The sequence below is a fragment of the Hyla sarda genome, chromosome 2, assembly GCF_029499605.1.
Source record: "Hyla sarda isolate aHylSar1 chromosome 2, aHylSar1.hap1, whole genome shotgun sequence".
Taxonomy (NCBI): domain Eukaryota; kingdom Metazoa; phylum Chordata; class Amphibia; order Anura; family Hylidae; genus Hyla; species Hyla sarda.
This window is the reverse complement of record NC_079190.1, coordinates 216,875,687-216,894,049: the sequence shown is the minus strand read 5'-3', so window position 1 is coordinate 216,894,049 and position 18,363 is coordinate 216,875,687. Positions and strand designations below refer to the sequence as shown.

The 18,363-nt window shown below is 46.1% G+C and overlaps 1 protein-coding gene across 7 annotated transcripts in view; it reads left to right on the top strand.

Annotated features, from left to right (window-relative positions):
• Positions 1 to 18,363, top strand: part of NF1 (neurofibromin 1) — a 241,565-nt gene that overhangs the window by 44,988 nt on the left and 178,214 nt on the right. For all 7 annotated transcript variants that reach the window (XR_008888649.1, XM_056556350.1, XM_056556349.1 and 4 more), the window contains exons 10-12: positions 157 to 285; positions 3,408 to 3,482; positions 6,199 to 6,321. Coding sequence is in view for 6 of the 7 variants with exons in the window: in XM_056556350.1 (XP_056412325.1) it covers positions 157 to 285; positions 3,408 to 3,482; positions 6,199 to 6,321 (327 nt within the window). In the remaining variant the exon portion in view is untranslated. The remainder of the gene's footprint in view (positions 1 to 156; positions 286 to 3,407; positions 3,483 to 6,198; positions 6,322 to 18,363) is intronic.

Sequence of the window (18,363 nt, the reverse complement as noted above, 5' to 3'; positions counted from 1 at the left end):
GCATTAACACTGGATCACTTAGATCTGTTTAACCCTTTTACAATTAATCCAGTAAGGTATCATGAAATGTTGTACACAAAATGGTAATTTTCAGTCATTATAGACTACTTTATTATTGTATTTAAAATGATTAACATGTACTTCTTTTCCTATTAGAATTTGCTGTTCAATCCCAGCAAGCCTTTCTCTAGAGGTGCAGGAAATCAGAATGCAGATGTGGATCTCATGATCGACTGCCTTGTTTCTTGCTTTAGGATCAATCCTCACAACAACCAGCATTTCAAAGTAAGTTTGACATGGAGTCCTATTTTCTTTCTTTATTTTGTAATCAGTGAATATATAGTGTATATATATATATATAGTATAGCTCACATGTCCCAGCTTCCCCCTAAACCTCTCAGGGTAATATTGTACTACTTCATTCTTTAAGACCACCCAAACTAAATGGAGCATTTTGCTGGCCCTATTTAAGGGTTTGTCCCACTTCACCTGTTTATGGCACGTCGGTAAATATCAACAATATGTAGGGGGTCCAACTTTTGTGATCCCCACATATTTGCATGTCCTGGGTCCCCACGATCCTGTTCTGCATGACTCTTCATTAAAGTCTAATAATTGTTCAAACAGTTAAATCGGGGCACTGTGCTGAATGTCTGTGGGGATATTTTCACCTGCTGCACATGGGATCTTAGCATAAAGATACCATAGTGTGTACTGCTGCAGTTCCCTACAATTTTTGAGAAGTGCCACTATGCAGAGAAAAATCAGAAATAAACACTGCGCTGCTGCAGCAATGTTACATCACCTTAATCCTCATGATTGGTGGGGTGGAAGGGGTCCGACCCCACCGATAATAAAATGACATTCTATCAATATGCTATCGCTTCATAGATCGGTTAATAGAACAAATATGTTTGTCACACAGGGAAGAAAGGTTGTAAACTTTAGAACCTAAACAGCAGAATATTAAATATTTTATTTACATTTTTGATATTCCTATAATTTTATTGCAGGGGTGCATTGATGGAACATTTTCATTGTCTATACAATGACAGTGTTATTCTGTCCAGCCCCGTATTTACTACTATACAATAAAATCTAAACTGACCAATTATGTAAGCCCCCTTTCACATAGGGTTTGCATTGTATGTTTACCTTATGTGCTGGGAAAGCTCCCAGTGTTTAAGATACATTTTTCTATGGGCCCCTATTACCTGACCAGAGCCAAAATAGTCTAATTTTGCCTCCATTCGAGCACTGTACATGGGAGTTCCATTTATTTGACATAGTAGACTGAGCTATTCGATACAGAAACAGCGGGGGCAGTCAGCTGTCTGAAGTTGGCTGTACATTTGCTTGCACAGCATGTTTTTTTATTTTTTTATTGGGGAGGTGAAGAGCCACTGGTAGCATGGCCGGATTACACGGACTGGCTGCAGCAGGAGGAGTGCGGCCAGAAAGTCTAGCGGTGGAGGAGGCTGCAGTGTCAGACACCTGTGGGGTGTAAATGCTCACTGTACCCCTTATTACATTACATGAGGAGTGTAGTTTCCAAAATGGGGGGTCACATGTGGGGGAGGTCCACTGTTCTGGGACCACTGGGGGCTTTGTAAACACACATGGCTTTTAATTCCAGCCTAATTTTCTCTCCAAAAGCCCAATGGCGCTCCCTCTCCTCTGAGAATACACTACACTAACCATTTCAGCAAAATTCACTCTCCAAAAGCCAAATATGGCTCCTTCCCTTCTGAGCCCTCTAGTGCACCCACAGAACACTTTACATCCACATATTGGGTATTTCCTTACTCAAGAGAAATGGGTTTACAAATTTTGGGAGGGATTTTCTCCTATTACTCCTTGTGAAAATGAAAAGTTTGAGATAACACCAGCATTTTAGTGTTTAAAAATCTAATTTTTCATTTTCAAGTCAGACTTGAAATGAAATGAAAGTTCGTCAATCACCTGTGGTATATAATGACTCGATTTACCCCTTGTTATGTTCCTTGAGGGGTGTAGTTTCCAAAATAGTGTGCCATGTGTTTTTTTTTTTTTTTACTGTTCTGACATCATGGGGGCTTCCTAAATGTGACATGCCCCTCAAAAACCATTTCAGCAAAACTCGCTCTCCAAAATCCCATGGTCTCTCCTTCCCTTCTGAGCCCTCTAGTGCACCCACAGAGCACTTTACATCCACATATGAGGTATTTCCTTACTCGAGAGAAAATTAATTACAAGTTTTGGGGGGCCTTTTTACCCTTGTGAAATTGAAAACAATGGGGATACAATAACATGTTGGTGTAAAAAATTTAGATTTTTATTTTTCTCCTCCATTTTGCTGCTATTCCTGTGAAACACCTAAAGGGTTAACAAACTTTTTAATGTCATTTTGAATACTTTGACAAGTGCAGTTTTCATAATTGGGTCCATCATAGGGGATTTGCAACATAAAGACCCTCAAATTCACTTCTAAACTTAAATGGGTTCTCTGGTGCTTACACATCTTTTCCCCTATCCAAAGGATAGGGGATAAGATGCCTGATCGCGGGAGTCCTGACGCTGGGTACCCCCAGGATCTTGCACGCGGCACCCCGTTTGTGACGTCACATGCCGCGGCCCGGTGGTCGCCTGTAATCAGACCCGGAGCGAACACGCTCCGGGGACTGATTACAAACGGGGTGCCGCGTGCATGATCCCTGGGGTCTCCAGCGGCGGGACTCCTGCGATCAGGCATCTTGTCCCCTATCCTTTGGATAGGGGAAGAGATGTGGAAGCACCAGAGAACCCCTTTAAATGGTCCCTGAAAAATTCTGATTTTGAAATTTTTGTGAAAAATGGAAACTTGCTGCTGAACTTTTAAGCCCTCTAATGTCTTCAAAAAGTAAAAACATGGCAACTTTATGATGCAAATATAAAGTAGACATATTGTATATGTGAATCAATATATAATTTATTTGGGATTTCCCTTTTCCTTACAAGCAGAGAGTTTCAAAGTTAGAAAAATTTTAAAATTTTAAAATTTTTCCTTAAATTTTGGAATTTTTCCCCAAGAAATGATGCAGGGATCGATGAAAATTTACCACCAACATAAAGTAGAATATGTCACGAAAAAAAATCGCAGAATCAAATTTATAAGTAAAAGCATCCCAGAGTTATTAATGCATAAAGTGATAGAGGTCAGATTTGAAAAAAATGCTCCCGTCCTTATGGTCATAATGGGCTCCGTCCCCATGGGGTTAAAGGAACCCAGTGATTGCTGGAAGGTAAAGCTGTAACAGCCTTGTTTGACCATGCTTTAAAATGATTCAAATGTCCCCTCATATAAATCTAATGTAAGATTTTAAAATTGTAAAATGTATGATCTGTGTAATTGTTGATTTCTTATTTCTAAGTGTTCATTTCCTTAACAGATCTGCTTGGCACAGTCCTCGCCTTCAACATTTCATTATGTGTTAGTTAACTCTTTGCACAGAATTATCACAAATGTAAGTATTTCCCTAAGATCATAACTATTTCTGCTAATCTTGTATTATGAATAATGTACTGTGTGTGTTATTACTGAAAAGTTAAACCATTTTATTATGTTCTTTGGGGGGAATTTACAAAGCCCGATTTATCACACACTGATCTTCTGAATGCTGGAGCTCTTGATGCCACACCCTGTCCCCTCATGACATCACGTCCCATCCCATAGACCTTCATTGAGGGGGCGGGGCTATGACGTCACGAGCTGCCAGCTCCAGCATTTGGAACAGTTTGTTCCAAATGCTGAGCAGCGGAGTACCCCTTTAAGTTAACTCCAGCTGCTGTTTATTTTTGCAGCTGCTATATGCCATTTAACTGGCACAATTCATAGTAAATTTGGCAGACCATTCTGACCATGCCTCTTTTCTGTCATACTCTGACTTATTGTAAAGTGGTGAAAGCAGAGCAGGTCCACAAGAAAAGTAACACATTTTTGCGCAATTGATGGTATCACGTAAATTATTGATTTTTGAAGCCAGTAAATTCTCTATATCTAGCTAGCTTGCTGTGAGTGACTGACAACACTTCTGTCTGGAGCGCAGACGGTTTAGCTCTGAAATCATTGCCTAGATTGGTTGCTATTTCCTCTTCTCCAGCCAGAGTGTGACTAGCTATATCAGTGTTTCCCAACCAGTGAGCCTTTAGCTGTTATAACTACAACTCTCAGCATGCATGGACAGATTTTAATCCAGACATGCTTGAAGTGGTAGTATTGCTACAGCTGGAGACACACTGGTTGGAAAACAGTGAACTCTACAAAGTTTGCTTCCTCTAAATGTACCAATGTTCTCATTCACGGACCACAAATATTGGCTTTAAAGGGGTACTCCACCCCTAGACATCTTATCCCCTTTCCAAAGGATAGGGGATAAGATGTCTGATCGCAGGGGTCCCGCCGCAATATAGCATCCAGCACCCACCTGTATCTGCTTCCAGCAGCGCTGGAGGTTCTGAAGAGCGTGACGTTATGACTCAGCCCCCGTGTGATGTCACGCCCCGCCCCTTCAATGCAAGTCTGAGTCATAACGTCACGCTCTTCAGAACCTCCAGCGCTGCTGGAAGCAGATACAGGTGGGTGCTGGATGCTATATTGCGGCGGGACCCCTGCGATCAGACATCTTATCCCCTATCCTTTGGATAGGGGATAAGATGTCTAGGGGTGGAGTACCCCTTTAAATCTTAATTTAGACTGAAGCATTGCTACTGGCACATGACATAGGATTATTCTTTTAGAGTTTTACATAAACCTTTTTTTGTATGTTTTACATCTTCTACATGTAGAAAAAATATATAATTTATCTAAAAAATGGACAATCAGTGTTGTGTATTGCATATGCTAAAACTGGTGATCTGCAGTGCTAGAATGAGTATTGGAATTCAGTCTCCTGCAGTTTCCGAAGCTGCGTCAATGATCTCCCTGTAAGGAAGCTTTTAGAGTAATAGGACCCGACAAGAAGCACTCTTACCAGATTCTTGCAGGCAGAATGCTCACACCATTGTATTCAATAGCACTGACTCAGCAGCCTGCGAACTGTCATCAATGACAGCTGATACCATAGTCTGCGCAGGCACATGGGCCAGATTTCACGTTTTCATTGCTGGAATCAATTCAGAGATTGAGCAACTAGACTTGTTTCCAATGTGTGGTGTGTTTTTATTTATTTAATAATTCTCCTTAGGCTGGGTTTACATCACGATTTTTACATTTGACTAGAATACTAGTTGTATCCATAGACTTTGAAAGAAAAATTGTATTCAAAACATGCATCAGATTTTGTTTGATTTAAGTTTGCATCAGGTTTTTGGTTGGGTGAAAAATTGTGGTTGACCATGATATTGTAACTGGATTCAAAACCTGACAATAGTTGCATCCATTTTTCATAACATTAACTCCTTAAGTACATAACCCATTCTGGCCTTAAAGACACAGACAAATTCATTTTTGTATTTTTGGATTTTCTCCTCGCCTTCTAGGAGGCATAACTTTTTTTACATCCACATATGCGCAACCAATTGTACTTTGTACCATAAAATGTATAACGCAACTCGAAAATATTCTTTGTGTTGGTAAATTAAAAAGAAAAACGCAATTTTGTAACTTTGGGGGAGGGGTAAATTTTTTACGCAGTGCACTTTAAAACTGCCATTTTCCTATACTGCGGGTCAATACAATTAAAATAATACCCATGTTTACATGCTTTTCTCTTATTGTACTGCTTAAACAAAAAACTCAAAGCCCTATTCTGACCTCCTATAACTTTCAAATTTTTCCATATACAGGGCAGTATGAGGGCAAATTGTTTGCGCTGTGATCTGTAGTTTTTATCTGTATCGTTTTTGTTTTTGATTGAACTGTTTGATCGCTTAAAAAAAATAAAAAATAATTCTGATCATGCGATGTCACCAAAAATCATCAATTCCAGTGTTTGATATTTTTTTTAACGTTTATGCCATTCTCCATGCGGGATAATAAACAGTATATTTTAATTGGACATTGATGCATGCGGGGATACCAGATCTTTTTCAACCAATTTTACAATCTGATTGTCGGATGTAAGAAAACATGATGTGAAGCCATCGCTAGTAGATATGGATTCTAGAATCCTATGTTGGGGGGGTGACCTGCTTTAAAAAAAATATAACCAACTTTTTATCTTTCCTGTTTTACTCCTGAAGTCTGCACTGGACTGGTGGCCCAAGATCGATGCTGTTTATTGCTACTCAGGAGAACTCCGCAGCATGCTAGCTGAAACGCTCAGAATTGTCATGCAGTTACATACACCGATCCGTCTGACGCCGGTAACGTTTATACTTTGTGTGTGTGGGGTTCATTGTTTGAAGCCTTCATTCCATATTCTTTGTGTCCATCTCATTTCTCCTTATCACTTGAGACAAATGCACAGTTTATTTTATAGCAACAGATCCCCCTTCATGCTTTTTACATATTTTTTTTAAATTTGTTTTAAGATATAGTTTTCTAATTGTAAAGTGTTGGTTTTGTGTGACTTGTTTCAGTTTATATTTTTATTTGTATCATAAAGCATTAATACAGAGTCAATGAGGGACATTTATCAAGGGATTTAAGCGTTTTTTATTTATTTTTATTTTTTTTATATATTTTTTGGCTTACAAAAGTTGCACGTGTGCCTAAGCAATTTTTTGTGTGACTTTTGTGCGTAAGCAAAAAATACCAATCAGCCCTACCTAAGCAATTTCCACTTTGCAGTGGTCAGGAATTTATCATTGGGAAAGTCGCACTTAAGCAAATAAAAATCGCAAAACCCCTTCAAAAAGTCACAAGTGTAAACACAGACCTGGCTTACAAACTTGACAGCAATTTTTAAAAAAGTCACAGCTCCGCTCCCTGGCCACCCGCCTTCATCTATCATCCTCGCTTGGTATTACATAACTACAACTCCCAGCATTCCCTTACAGTCAGGACATGCCTGGAGTTAGTTACAACAGCTAGTGGCCAGGTGATAGATGCGGTCGGGTGGCTGGGGAGTGAAGTGACAGCAATGTAATTTCATATTTCCCAGGCAGACCTGTGATTGGTCCAGACCTCCTGCACAATCACAGCTGCCAGAGGGAAATAGGAAGTTACATTGCCCCGCTGGGAAGCCAGCGAGCAGAGCACAAGCTGCCCACATCCCTGGCTTCCTTGTCACCTGCCCGCGCCATGCAACTACAACTTCCAGCATGTGCTTACTGTAAGGGCATGCTGGGAGTTATAGTGGTGCGGCGCGGGTGATAAGCTTGTCACCTGCCCACACATCTCCTGACAGTGCCACACGACAACAACTCCCAGCAAGTCCTTACTGTAAGGGCATGCTTGGAGTTGTAGCGGTGCAATGTGGTCGGGCGGAAGATGTGCGGGCAGTTGACAAGCTTGTCACCCGCCCGTGCCACACTACTACAACACCCATCCTGGCCTCACAGTAAGGACATGCTGGGAGTTGTAGTCCTGGGGCGGGTAACAAGCTTGTCACCTGCCCCCGCTACTCCCAGCATGTCCTTACTGCAAGGGCATGCTGGAAGTTGTAGTCCTGCGATGGGAGTGGGTGACAAGCTTGTCACCTTCTCCTGCTGCACGACTACAACTCCCAGCTTGCCCTTGCAGTAAGGACATGCTGGGAGTTCTAGTCCTGTAGCGGGGGCGGTCGATGTGCTTGTCACCCGCCCCAGTATGCTCTTGCTGTAAGGACATGCTGGAAATTGTAGTCCTGCAGTGGGGGAGGTTGACAAGCTTTTCACTAGCCCCCGCTGCATGACTACGACTCCCTGCATGCCCTTACTGTAAGGGCATGCTGGGAGTTGTAGTCCTGTGGTATGCCGGGTCCATGTTTGGTATCAGTTTGGTATCAGTATGTATGTAAATATCGCACATTTTTCTTGGTGGGCTTACAAAGTGCTGTTCTGAAGTCATTTATTGGTTTTTGCTTATGTGTGCTAAATTTATCAACCCCCTGTGATAGTATGATAAATATTAGAGGTGCACCGAAATGGAAATTTTAGAACCGAAATGAAACCGAAATAAAAAAAAATGTCCGGCCGAAACCGATACCGAAACCGAAAATGACTTCTCCCCGTCTTCTGGTAAAATGCAGTGCTCCGCTCATTAGATTCCCCCACATTAGATTGCCAGCTCCCCCACATTAGGTCGGGAATTCCCCCACATTAATAGGCGGCTCCCCCACAATAGTAGGCGGCTCCCCCACAATAGTAGGCGGCTCCCCCACAATAGTAGGCGGCTCCCCCACAATAGTAGGCGGCTCCCCCACAATAGTAGGCGGCTCCCCCACAATAGTAGGCGGCTCCCCCACAATAGTAGGCGGCTCCCCCACAATAGTAGGCGGCTCCCCCACAATAGTAGGCGGCTCCCCCACAATAGTAGGCGGCTCCCCCACAATAGTAGGCGGCTCCCCCCACAATAGTAGGCGGCTCCCCCCACAATAGTAGGCGGCTCCCCCCACAATAGTAGGCGGCTCCCCCCACAATAGTAGGCGGCTCCCCCCACGATAGTAGGCGGCTCCCCCCACGATAGTAGGCGGCTCCCCCCACAATAGTAGGCGGCTCCCCCCACAATAGTAGGCGGCTCCCCCCACAATAGTAGGCGGCTCCCCCCACAATAGTAGGCGGCTCCCCCCACAATAGTAGGCGGCTCCCCCCACAATAGTAGGCGGCTCCCCCCACAATAGTAGGCGGCTCCCCCCACAATAGTAGGCGGCTCCCCCCACAATAGTAGGCGGCTCCCCCCACAATAGTAGGCGGCTCCCCCCACAATAGTAGGCGGCTCCCCCCACAATAGTAGGCGGCTCCCCCCACAATAGTAGGCGGCTCCCCCCACAATAGTAGGCGGCTCCCCCCACAATAGTAGGCGGCTCCCCCCACAATAGTAGGCGGCTCCCCCCACAATAGTAGGCGGCTCCCCCCACAATAGTAGGCGGCTCCCCCCACAATAGTAGGCGGCTCCCCCCACAATAGTAGGCGGCTCCCCCACAATAGTAGGCGGCTCCCCCACAATAGTAGGCGGCTCCCCCACAATAGTAGGCGGCTCCCCCACAATAGTAGGCGGCTGCCCCACAATAGTAGGCGGCTGCCCCACAATAGTAGGCGGCTGCCCCACAATAGTAGGCGGCTCCCCCACAATAGTAGGCGGCTCCCCCACAATAGTAGGCGGCTCCCCCACAATAGTAGGCGGCTCCCCCACAATAGTAGGCGGCTCCCCCACAATAGTAGGCGGCTCCCCCACAATAGTAGGCGGCTCCCCCACAATAGTAGGCGGCTCCCCCACAATAGTAGGCGGCTCCCCCACAATAGTAGGCGGCTCCCCCACAATAGTAGGCGGCTCCCCCCCACAATAGTAGGCGGCTCCCCCCCACAATAGTAGGCGGCTCCCCCCCACAATAGTAGGCGGCTCCCCCCCACAATAGTAGGCGGCTCCCCCCCACAATAGTAGGCGGCTCCCCCCCACAATAGTAGGCGGCTCCCCCCCACAATAGTAGGCGGCTCCCCCCCACAATAGTAGGCGGCTCCCCCCCACAATAGTAGGCGGCTCCCCCCACAATAGTAGGCAGCTCCCCCCCCCCCACACAATATTAGGCAGCTCCCCCCCCCCACAATATTAGGCAGCTCCCCCCCCCCCACAATATTAGGCAGCTCCCCCCCACAATATTAGGCAGCTCCCCCCCATTTGTAGGCAGCTCCCCCCCCAACAATATTAGGCAGATCCCCCCCCAACAATATTAGGCAGCTCCCCCCCCAACAATATTAGGCAGCTCCCCCCCCCACAATATTAGGCAGCTCCCGCCCAACAATATTAGGCAGCTCCCCCCCCACAATATTAGGCAGCTCCCCCCCCACAATATTAGGCAGCTCCCCCCCACAATATTAGGCAGCTCCCCCCCATTTGTAGGCAGCTCCCCCCCCCAACAATATTAGGCAGATCCCCCCCCCACAATATTAGGCAGCTCCCCCCCCACAATATTAGGCAGCTCCCCCCCCACAATAGTAGGCAGCTCCCCCCCACAATAGTAGGCAGCTCCCCCCCCACAATAGTAGGCAGCTCCCCCCCCCACAATAGTAGGCAGCTCCCCCCCCCACAATAGTAGGCAGCTCCCCCCCCCACAATAGTAGGCAGCTCCCCCCCCCACAATAGTAGGCAGCTCCCCCCCCACAATAGTAGGCAGCTCCCCCCCCCACAATAGTAGGCAGCTCCCCCCCCCACAATAGTAGGCAGCTCCCCCCCCCACAATAGTAGGCAGCTCCCCCCCCCACAATAGTAGGCAGCTCCCCCCCACAATAGTAGGCAGCTCCCCCCCACAATAGTAGGCAGCTCCCCCCCACAATAGTAGGCAGCTCCCCCCCACAATAGTAGGCAGCTCCCCCCCACAATAGTAGGCAGCTCCCCCCCCCACAATAGTGGGCAGCTCCCCCCCCCACAATAGTGGGCAGCTCCCCCCCCCACAATAGTAGGCAGCTCCCCCCCCACAATAGTAGTCAGCTCCCCCCCCCCACAATAGTAGTCAGCTCCCCCCCCCCCCCACATTAGTAGTCAGCTCCCCCCCCCCCCACAATAGTAGGCAGCTCCCCCCCCACAATAGTAGGCAGCTCCCCCCCCCACAATAGTAGGCAGCTCCCCCCCCACAATAGTAGGCAGCTCCCCCCCCACAATAGTAGGCAGCTCCCCCCCCCCCACAATAGTAGGCAGCTCCCCCCCCCCCACAATAGTAGGCAGCTCCCCCCCCCCCACAATAGTAGGCAGCTCCCCCCCCACAATAGTAGGCAGCTCCCCCCCCACAATAGTAGGCAGCTCCCCCCCCCACAATAGTAGGCAGCTCCCCCCCCCACAATAGTAGGCAGCTCCCCCCCCCACAATAGTAGGCAGCTCCCCCCCCCACAATAGTAGGCAGCTCCCCCCCCACAATAGTAGGCAGCTCCCCCCCCACAATAGTAGGCAGCCCCCCCCCCCCACAATAGTAGGCAGCTCCCCCCCCCCACAATATTAGGCAGCTCCCCCCCCCCCCCCCACACAATATTAGGCAGCTCCCCCCCCCCCACAATATTAGGCAGCTCCCCCCCCCCCACAATATTAGGCAGCTCCCCCCCCCCACAATATTAGGCAGCTCCCCCCCACAATATTAGGCAGCTCCCCCCCACAATATTAGGCAGCTCCCCCCCATTTGTAGGCAGCTCCCCCCCCAACAATATTAGGCAGATCCCCCCCCAACAATATTAGGCAGCTCCCCCCCCAACAATATTAGGCAGCTCCCCCCCCACAATATTAGGCAGCTCCCCCCCCCACAATATTAGGCAGCTCCCGCCCAACAATATTAGGCAGCTCCCCCCCCACAATATTAGGCAGCTCCCCCCCACAATATTAGGCAGCTCCCCCCCATTTGTAGGCAGCTCCCACCCCAACAATATTAGGCAGATCCCCCCCCACAATATTAGGCAGCTCCCCCCCCACAATATTAGGCAGCTCCCGCCCAACAATATTAGGCAGCTCCCCCCCCACAATATTAGGCAGCTCCCCCCCCACAATATTAGGCAGCTCCCCCCCACAATATTAGGCAGCTCCCCCCCCCCATTTGTATACAGGTGCCCCCCAACAATATTAGGCAGCTCCCCCCCCAACAATATTAGGCAGCTCCCCCCCCAACAATATTAGGCAGCTCCCCCACAATAGTAGGCAGCTTCCCCCCCACCCCACAGACATACAGCTTCCAGCCATATACAGTGTATGGCTGGAGGCTGTATGTCTGTACTGCTGCCCCCACAGTGATCCGGTCACCGCTCCTCCTGCCCGGGGTCACATCTACTGCTATGGCCTAAGGACCATAGCAGTAGGTGCCGGGACCGGAGGAGCGGTGACCGGAACACTGAAGAAGATGACGCAGTCACTTACCCGGCCCCGGCCAGCATGCGTTCTCCTGCGACGATCCTGCGGTCCTCCTGCGTCTCTATGGTTGTACGCACGGGACGTCAGTGACGTCCCGTGCGTACGACCATAGAGGCGAAGGACCGAAGGAGGATCGCGGGAGGACGCCGGGGAATGGTGAGTGACCGGCGGATATCCTTATGTTCCGAAAAGATTTTTCCGGACACAGGGATGTCCAGGATAGGATTAGGAATACTTCTTTTTATGTGCCCGGGCCGGCTCCCGTGTGTGGCTGCAGGCGGGGGCCGGCCAGAGCATATAAAAACTAATACTAAAAACCAGGGGGCCTCCAGCTGTTGTGAAACTACAACTCCCAGCATGCTCGGACAGACTTTGCCGGTCCGGGCATGCTGGGAGTTGTAGTTTCACAACAGCTGGAGGCGCCCTGGTTTTTAGTATACAGTATTAGGTTTTATATGCTCTGGCCGGTCCCCGCCTGCAGCCACACACGGGAGCCGGCCCGGGCACATAAAAAGAAGTATTCCTATCTCCCCCCCCCAGATGTTGCAGCCGACCCCCCTGCACCACCCACGAGTGCCTCTGCCACTGGCAGTGTTTGTAACTTGTGCTGTGGGCGGGCAGGGGAGGTGGGCCATTATCGGCACATTTTTAGTTGTTTCGGCATTTCCCCGAAACAGCTATTTTCGGCCGATATGTATCGGCCGCCGATATATCGGTGCATCCCTAATAAATATGTCGCACATAAGCAAAACCAAAGAAAAAAAATAATGCCTACAGAACGTGCTTACCAAAGCAACCATGATAAATGTCCCTCAATGTTAATATTTGATGCTACTGGATTCTTGAGAGAAGTCATATTTATTTTATTTGTGTAAAACTTATGGTCCATTTAGTTATCATTTCAGCTGCTATAAAGGGGCCCCTGTCTGCGTTTAATCAAATAAATATGGCATCAAATTGCCCCTTCTTTATGTGTAAAGCTGAGAGCCTGACTGGTTGTTGAGCAGTCTACCATCCACACTGTCAGACATGATTTGGCCTGTCAGCTTGAAGCTGAATTGTCAGTGTACGGACTGCTGGTATTCTTAGTAGTTCATCAGATTATTCTAGACCTAGACCCTCTTTGGTAGATTGCGGTAATTGTTATTGAGCTATAAGTTGTGTTGGAGTGGGTGGTGTTTGTGGCAACTGTCATTGATTGGTGGTGCTTTGTCTTCTGCTTGCTTTGTTTTTATTGGCTGCTGTCGCTCACATGATCAGATGCCAACCAGTCACTGTTTTGCATGGCAGTGGGCTTCTGTTGCTGTAAGTATGACCCATTGTAACTACCGCAGAAAAGGCTTTTGATTTTGCTTGACTTTTCTGTGTATAGTTACCACGATAGTCATGTCATTTCATTTCAGATAAAACAGGTAGCATGTCTTCAAGTCTAATGGCTATATATATATCTTGAGACAAGCCGGTATAGTTGTCGATAGCTTTTGTGCAAAATGCCTTTTAATAAAGCTGTACTTTGTGGCCAAGATCACCGCACACGTGTTCATAAACCTTTCCTCACTTCATTTTCAGACTGATTGTTTTATTTATTTATTTTGACTGGTTAGATTTTGATATTTTTTTTCTACTTATTTTGGACAACTCCTTATTTTGATGTCTTTACATAGTCTACAAACAACTTAAAATGTAACTTTAAATGTCTTATCTGTTGTTTGTGGGTATTCTGTTAAAGGATTCCTGCTGCCTAATATAACTTATCCCCTATCTGATCACCGGGGGGCCAAATGCTGCAACCCCCGCGATCTCCTGTACGTGGGCCCCGGCACTCTTAGTGAGGTCGACAACATGAGCATTAGCCTTGCAAACCCGTGGCCGTGCCGGCTCCCTGTACGGTCGATTGAGGGGGGCCCAGCGGTTGGACCTCTCTGTAAATAGGTTGCAGTAAACACTTTAAACATAACTAGTAAATCTTACCCTACCACAATAATGCAAAGTCCAGGCATGTGTGTCTGGGAATGTCACAAGGTGTTGGCTTAACTACACCACAGTAGAAAAACAATGGATCCTTGGCTAATTCCCTTAATATTCTTTTTTTTGTAAAGAAATCTATAGATTACAAGGAGATAGCATCTTGTAGATACAACCCAAAATAGACTGGCACATTTTTCTTGTTTCCCTTGCAAGTCTTATGTACAACCATGTTTTTTTTGTAAAAACGCATATATGGTCAGATTTATCAAACTGTGTGAGAGAAAATATAGTAATTTTCCCACAGCAGCCAATCACAGCTCAGCTAACAAGATCTGGTAATGTGATTGGTTGTTGTGGGAAAATCACTCCACTTTTGCTCTTACCCAGTTTTGAGGGTAAAATGTGAATAGGTGAATAGGTTTCTTGTTCAGTCATTCACACTACAGAGTTGTGTGGGTGGAATTTCCATCTGGAAATCTGACTGAATCCATGCTGCGGACATTGACGTCTATCAGGGTGCCATTGTCTGTGCAGTCACACCAGGAGTCTCCGGATGGAATTTTTCCAGCTGCGGATTCAGTAGTGTTAACCCGTCCTTGCTGTATACAGTGATCCCTCAACTTACAATGGCCTCAACATACAATAGTTTCAACATACAATGGTCTATTCTAGACCATTGTATGTTGAAACCAAACTCAACATACAATGTACAGACAGTCCAGATCTGTGAAACGTGTCAATGACTGGAAGAACCGACCAATCAGAATGGACATTTCACTGGTAAAACACCTGTATTACTGAAGTGTATGCACTGGTAGCGCCCCCTACAGTACAGGGAGGTATTACATGTTCTGTACACTTTACCTGTACAGGACCCTGAAGAAGCTCCTGTCCTCTACATAGACCAGTGTTTCCCAAGCAGGGTGCCCCCAGCTGTTGCAAAACTACAACTCCCAGTATGCCCGGACAGCCAAAGGTTGTCCGGGCATGCTGGGAGTTGTAGTTTTGCAACAGCTGGAGGCTCCCTGCTTGGGGAACACTGACAGACAGTGATTTACAGCTCCCAGCAGATCTTTCTTACTTTTATATGTAAGGATGTGCTTTATCTATATTAGTTATCTACTTATTTTTCTTTAATTCTCACTTTTTCCTATTTTTAGATGACATTTTGTTGCCTTTAGAACCAATTACCAGGTTTCCATAGAGTTCTGGTCTCAACATACAATGGATTCAACATACAATGGTCGTCCTGGAACCAATTAAGATTGTTACACACATACACAAATAGTGGTCCCTCAAGTTACAATGGGTTGGGTTCAATAGTTTCAGTAGTGTTTTAAAGGGGTAGTCCAGTGGTGAAAAACTTATCCCCTATCCTAAGGATAGGGGATAAGTTTGAGATCGCGGGGGGTCCGACCGCTGGGGCCCCCTGCGATCTCTCTGTACGGGGCCCCGGCTCTCCGCCGAGATAGCGGGTGTCGACCCCCGCACGAAGCGGCGGCCGACACGCCCCCTCAATACATCTCTATGGCAGAGCCGGAGATTGCCGAAGGCAGCGCTTCGGCTCTGCCATAGAGTTGTATTGAGGGGGCGTGTCGGCCGCCGCCTAGTCCGGAGGTCGACACGCCCCCTTCCAGCGGGCTGTCGGGGCTCCGTACAGGAGATCGCGGGGGGCCCCAGGGGTCGGACCCCCCGCGATCTGCAACTTATCCCCTATCCTTAGGATAGGGGATAAGTTGCTCACCACTGAATCACCACTGGACTACTCCTTTAATAACTAACAGGTGATATTTAGCTAATTACATGAGCTTTTGGATTGGGGATTATTGTGTATGCATAAGTTTATTCACACGATGGTCCATATTTATCAAACTGTGTAAGAATAAAACTGGATAGATGCAGGCAGCACACCAATAATTGTGCTAAATCAAAGTGCTTTTATTCCAAGGAACAAGACAACGTTTCGGCGATCTCACACCGCCATTTTCAAGTGATTTACAAGTGATATATGTGGGGTTTAAATACACTCCCCAATCTGTGACATCACAATCATTTACAAATCACATGACATTCTGACATGGAAATAAGGTGAAAAATTTCTCATATAATACATAATTTATACAATCCAAACAGTGTATTATACTGTGATAAACATACATTTTATGTCCAATCTCTAATATTCATAAGAAATAAGATAAACGTGTTATCTATGTAGGTGTCAAAAGTGATGTAGTGTAACAATTAAAAACATTACCGGGTCAAGCAGTCCCGTCTCCACTGACCTGCTAATAAGCGCGCCATATACCGCAAGCCCGAGTCTCACATGGGACGCCGGGACTTACTTCCGGTTTCCCGGAGTTCAACCAATCACAGTGACAGCGTCCCGTAGTTATGGAAACCACTTAGACTATCAGTCCGGTGTGACGTATGCAGCGCGGCCAAGCTCCGTGGCACCCAGCGCATGTTCAGTAGCAGCTAGTGATCCAAAAGCGCCATCTTTAATAAGGGTAATTATAGATTGCATTTAATTGTAAGGTACTGGCAAAGTACGTTACTAAAATTATATATAATCCTCCACGGTATCACCCTGCTGTCATATCACATTTACGGGGCTTAGACACTGCACTCTGTTATTTAAAGACAGTCCTGGGTGCGTCTCCTAGAATCCATAGGACCCCAGAGAACGCATATCCCACTCAAACCAAGTGAATCCTCACCTTCTGTTGATCGGGGGTATACACCAGGCTGTATTTTGTGTACAGAGGTGTCAAACAGCTACCCTTCACGCAAATTCCATTCATACCAGGGTGTACCTGTGGGAGTTTAAGACACTATATCAGAAATATGAGTAGTTATCCATTATATGTTTCGGGCGCTGTCACTATGATGGTGAAAAAAGTGAAAAATCATTATGTTAAAAAAATAACCATTAGACTAAAAAAATATTTGCGGTTCTTGGCTTTGGTCCTCTTTTTTTGTGTCTCTTATAAGGGCTGCTTGTCCGGAATGTAGCATCTTAGTTGATCTGTAATACAAAAAAAGGAAAGAGAATAATTGTTCCTTGGAATAAAAGCACTTTGATTTAGCACAATTATTGGTGTGCTGCCTGCATCTATCCTATTGAAAAACGGACCGGAGCACCGAGGTCTAAGGGCTGGCACCCATTCAGAGCAGGAATTCGGAGGTGCCGCTTTAATTTGGATTAAGAATAAAACTGGAGAGACACAGCAACCAATCACAGCTCAGGTTTCACTTTACCAGAGCTCGTTAGCTGAGCTGTGATGGGTTGCTGAGGGAAAACCGCGCTATTTTTTTTTCTCACACAGTTTGGTAAATCTGGGCCACTATGACTAAGAACTTAGAAATGATGGAAACACATCAGTCTACTTTGTGACATATTGGCAACATACCAGCAGCTTTTCTTTTTCTAAATAAAGAAGCTACATTTTACAGGAATTCAGGAATTTGCCAAGGATTGAGAGCATGCCTAAGGCCTTGTTCACACTGCCGTCAAGCTGTTTGGTGGAGCTCTGTCAGCAGTTCCGTCAAGTTTACCGGAGGACAAAACTGTGCAAGCACTATTTTTTTATTTTTTTCTCTCGGCTAAATTCCTGTAAAATTTTTGGGTCACAGACAGACCCTATTTACGTGAATGGGGGCTGCCGGGACCTGGCAGTAGTCCTTTGCATCTGCCCCATTTCAGGGTCCGATCTGCTAAAAAAAAAAAAATCTGTCCCTTAACTGGTCAGATGCAAACGGCAGTGTGAACCTAGCCTAACTTTGGATCAATTTCTTTATTTTAAAGCCACACAGCTTTTTTAACGTTAGTTTTTATTGTATTTTTATTTATTTTTTGTTGTAAAAAAAAAAAAAAAAAATTGTACAGGGCTGATAGATGTACATTGAATAAGCACCGGTAAAGTTATGTAACTGAAGGTGGGGGCTGAAAGGCTGTTCTTCTAAGTAGTTGTATGCGAGCCCTGTAGGTTGTATGGCTACTGCCATTAAATATTGCATAGATATTATTTTTATGTACAATACTGCATTATAAAGGGAAATGTGTGTATGTTAGGATTGTCCAGGAATTTACAGGAGTTTGACCTAGCTCCTCTGTCTCTGCAATAGACCAAAAAGTGTTTTTACATTTTACCTATACTAAGCCTTTAAAATGTTTCATAGGTGCGGTTAGTCATTTCTACAACAAAGCTACCAAAAATGTATGAACTGTTGACCGTTTAACCTGTATGGTATATATAGTTGAATATGTGCATAGTACCTACTTATGTATCTAGCACACCCAGAAAGCGTTAGTATAAAAAGCATAGCTATGTATTACAAAGTTGTCATTTGAGGATATTAGAATAATGTAGCTTTGGATTTTTAGACAATCAATTTGTACTAGATCAGGGGTGTGGAAATAAAAAAAAAAAACTACTTGTCCAAGGGACTAAAGCGGAACACAATCTACTTGT